The sequence below is a fragment of the Sinocyclocheilus rhinocerous genome, unplaced genomic scaffold (assembly GCF_001515625.1).
Source record: "Sinocyclocheilus rhinocerous isolate Xijiao unplaced genomic scaffold, SAMN03320098_v1.1 scaffold1185, whole genome shotgun sequence".
In the NCBI taxonomy this organism is placed as follows: domain Eukaryota; kingdom Metazoa; phylum Chordata; class Actinopteri; order Cypriniformes; family Cyprinidae; genus Sinocyclocheilus; species Sinocyclocheilus rhinocerous.
Genome location: NW_015627555.1, coordinates 117,830 through 120,414, shown reverse-complemented (window position 1 = coordinate 120,414; position 2,585 = coordinate 117,830). Strand labels below are relative to the sequence as shown.

Sequence of the window (2,585 nt, the reverse complement as noted above, 5' to 3'; positions counted from 1 at the left end):
AGTGTTGTTTCGTGTTATTATTGGGTTTTATCATGATATTCTTGATTTTATTATTTTTTTTCCCCATCCGTTTTGTTGTTTGAGTTGTTTTTCCTTGAACTCAGTCACATCTAATCTGCCATAACTATAGCCAGTGAGTATATGTAACGGTCACCTGTTTAGCTGGGAGACTAGTCAAATACAAAAGATTTGCTAGTAAAATGTTACATTCACAGCAGTTTATTGTTTTGTACGTTGTACTTGATAGTTTAATAATTGTACATTGACTTTTAAAATGACGTTATAGTGGTCATAAATGCAATAGGTAACCTAGAGAAGGTAAAGCATGAAAGTCTATCCAGCCAAAATGATCTCATCTATGTGTCCAACCCTCCATCTCACACTCTTTCAGTTTTACCTGTGCATGAATATAGTAGTTCACTTTAGGCTTGCCGCGATAGATGGTGCTGACGGTGATACCGGTGTTAAGCCGCAACACCAGTTACGTCACTTGCCCACCGCGTCACCGACCCCCACTGTCGTTTAGATTTTTTATAGTAATAAAAATCATTTAGTTCAGTAAAAGAACAGACACTACAATTAAAAACTGAACGCGGCTACTCAATGCAGCATGCCGAACGACAGTCGCATCGTCGATTAACCGGTGGGAAAATTTCCTCACCGTCACAACCCTAGTTCACTTCCCCATTGCTTTCACAGCAGGTAGACATGGCCAGTCAAGTTGCAGTCCGTTTTGTGGATAACAATGTAAGTTTGCTTTATTTCCTTCGTGATATAGCCTTGTTCATGGTTGAAAGGTTATCTGGTGAAAATCAATCAATTTCTTAATTATTGTTTGTTTATTTATAATATTCTTATATATTTTCATAAATGTTTTTTTTTTTTTTACTTTTATAAGGAAAAACAAGTTTTACTGTTCTCATTTAGCTAATTTGCAGGTTTGCAGCTCAGTATTTGGATGAGTTTAGTGAAAAGAGAAGTGAAATAAAGAAAAGCAGTTTCGTGCACTATAGGTCTTTTTTCACTTGGACTTGAGGACGCATTTCCCTTGTGTCCTTTTCTCTCTATCCTTCAGTGTGCAAACCTGAGCAAAAGTGAGTGAAGAAAAAGTGTTGTGTGCCAGCACTGGTCTTTTTTAGTCTGTTTGTCAGCACAAACCTCTGAGTGTGGATGTGGTGAACTGCGAGTGTGTGTTCCACAGCATTTTGAGGTAATGTAGAGAGAAACGGCGTCCATGGGCTTTTGAGGTTTTCCTCTTCCAACGGATGCTCTCGCTGCTTTACGATCAACAGCCACTGATTTCTTTTGTCTCGACATACTGGTGACATGCACATTACACTTCCTTGATATTGCCAATGTTTCTCTGTTTTGTTGATAAGACCGGGTTGCTAGTGAAGACTAAACATTTACCTGCTGGGTTTTTTTTTTAGATACAGATTTTTTAAATTGTGAAATTAGCTGCATATAGAGGCAATAACATTGCAGATCTTGATATGTTCTATGTATGTCTGTTTTGAAAGGTCGTTGAGGTACTTTCACTCTACTTTAAGTTCGCCTTTTTTTTTTAACTCTTTGAGGAAGGAACAAGGAAAAATAACTTGACAAACTCAACGGACCAGTTATGTTTGTCTTCCTCATGACAAGTGAGTTCTTAGTTCTCTCTTTCTATCCTGCAGGTCAACATGGCCCAGTGGAATCAGTTACAGCAGTTGGAGACGCGGTATCTGGAGCAGCTGTATCACCTGTACAGTGACAGCTTTCCTATGGAGCTGCGGCAGTTCTTGGCCCCCTGGATTGAGAGCCAGGACTGGTGAGTTGCCAGCAACAGGATGTGACATAAGAGATAAAGACCTTAGCACTCTGAAGGTCTGTGTCTTATCTGAGCAGCTTAAATAATAAATAATAACTAAAATAAATAAAGCTAAATTATGAATGTAATTTGGGCTCAGTCAGTGTTTTCAGTCGTTTAGTGTGCGGTGTCTAAAGAATTTAAGACAAGCTGTTGCCAGTCGTCCTCACAAAGATTATTTTTATAATATTTGCAACTGACGCCGACGACTAACTGCACCTGTTTCCGAATATGTAGGTCTATTAATTTAAATAATGAATTAACAAATAAAAAAAATCACAAACATGACATTTCTGAATAAAATAATTTTATACACTTTAGTTATATATAATATAGCCTATTTGAGGAAATATGATGAGGAAATACAGTGCCGTGAATAGGCTATATATATATATATATATATATAAAGTGCCGCTTGAAAGTTTGTGAACCCTTTAGAATTTTCTATATTTCTGCATAAATATGACACAGAAGCCCTGAAAGTATACACCGAGAACCCAAACAAACAAGTGAGACAAAAATATGTTCTTTGTCATTTATTTATTCAGGAAAATGATCCAATATTATATATCTGTGAGTGGCAAAAGTATGTGAATCTCTAGGATTGGCAGTTCATTTGAAGGTGAAATTAGGGTCCATCTGTTTTTTAGAGTTGTTTTCAGTCAGTGAAATTACTATCAGGTGTAAGTGCGTGCCCAGTTTTATTTAAAGAACAGGGATCTATCAAAGTCTGATC

At 37.1% G+C, this 2,585-nt stretch overlaps 1 protein-coding gene across 1 annotated transcript in view; it reads left to right on the top strand.

The window, feature by feature from the left end:
• The first annotated feature begins 698 nt into the window (after window positions 1–698).
• Window positions 699–2,585, top strand: part of LOC107731003 (signal transducer and activator of transcription 3-like) — a 26,141-nt gene continuing 24,254 nt past the window's right edge. Inside the window, exons 1-2 of the mRNA XM_016541975.1 lie at window positions 699–747; window positions 1,677–1,810. Coding sequence (XP_016397461.1) covers window positions 709–747; window positions 1,677–1,810 — 173 coding nt within the window. The 5' untranslated portion in view covers window positions 699–708. The remainder of the gene's footprint in view (window positions 748–1,676; window positions 1,811–2,585) is intronic.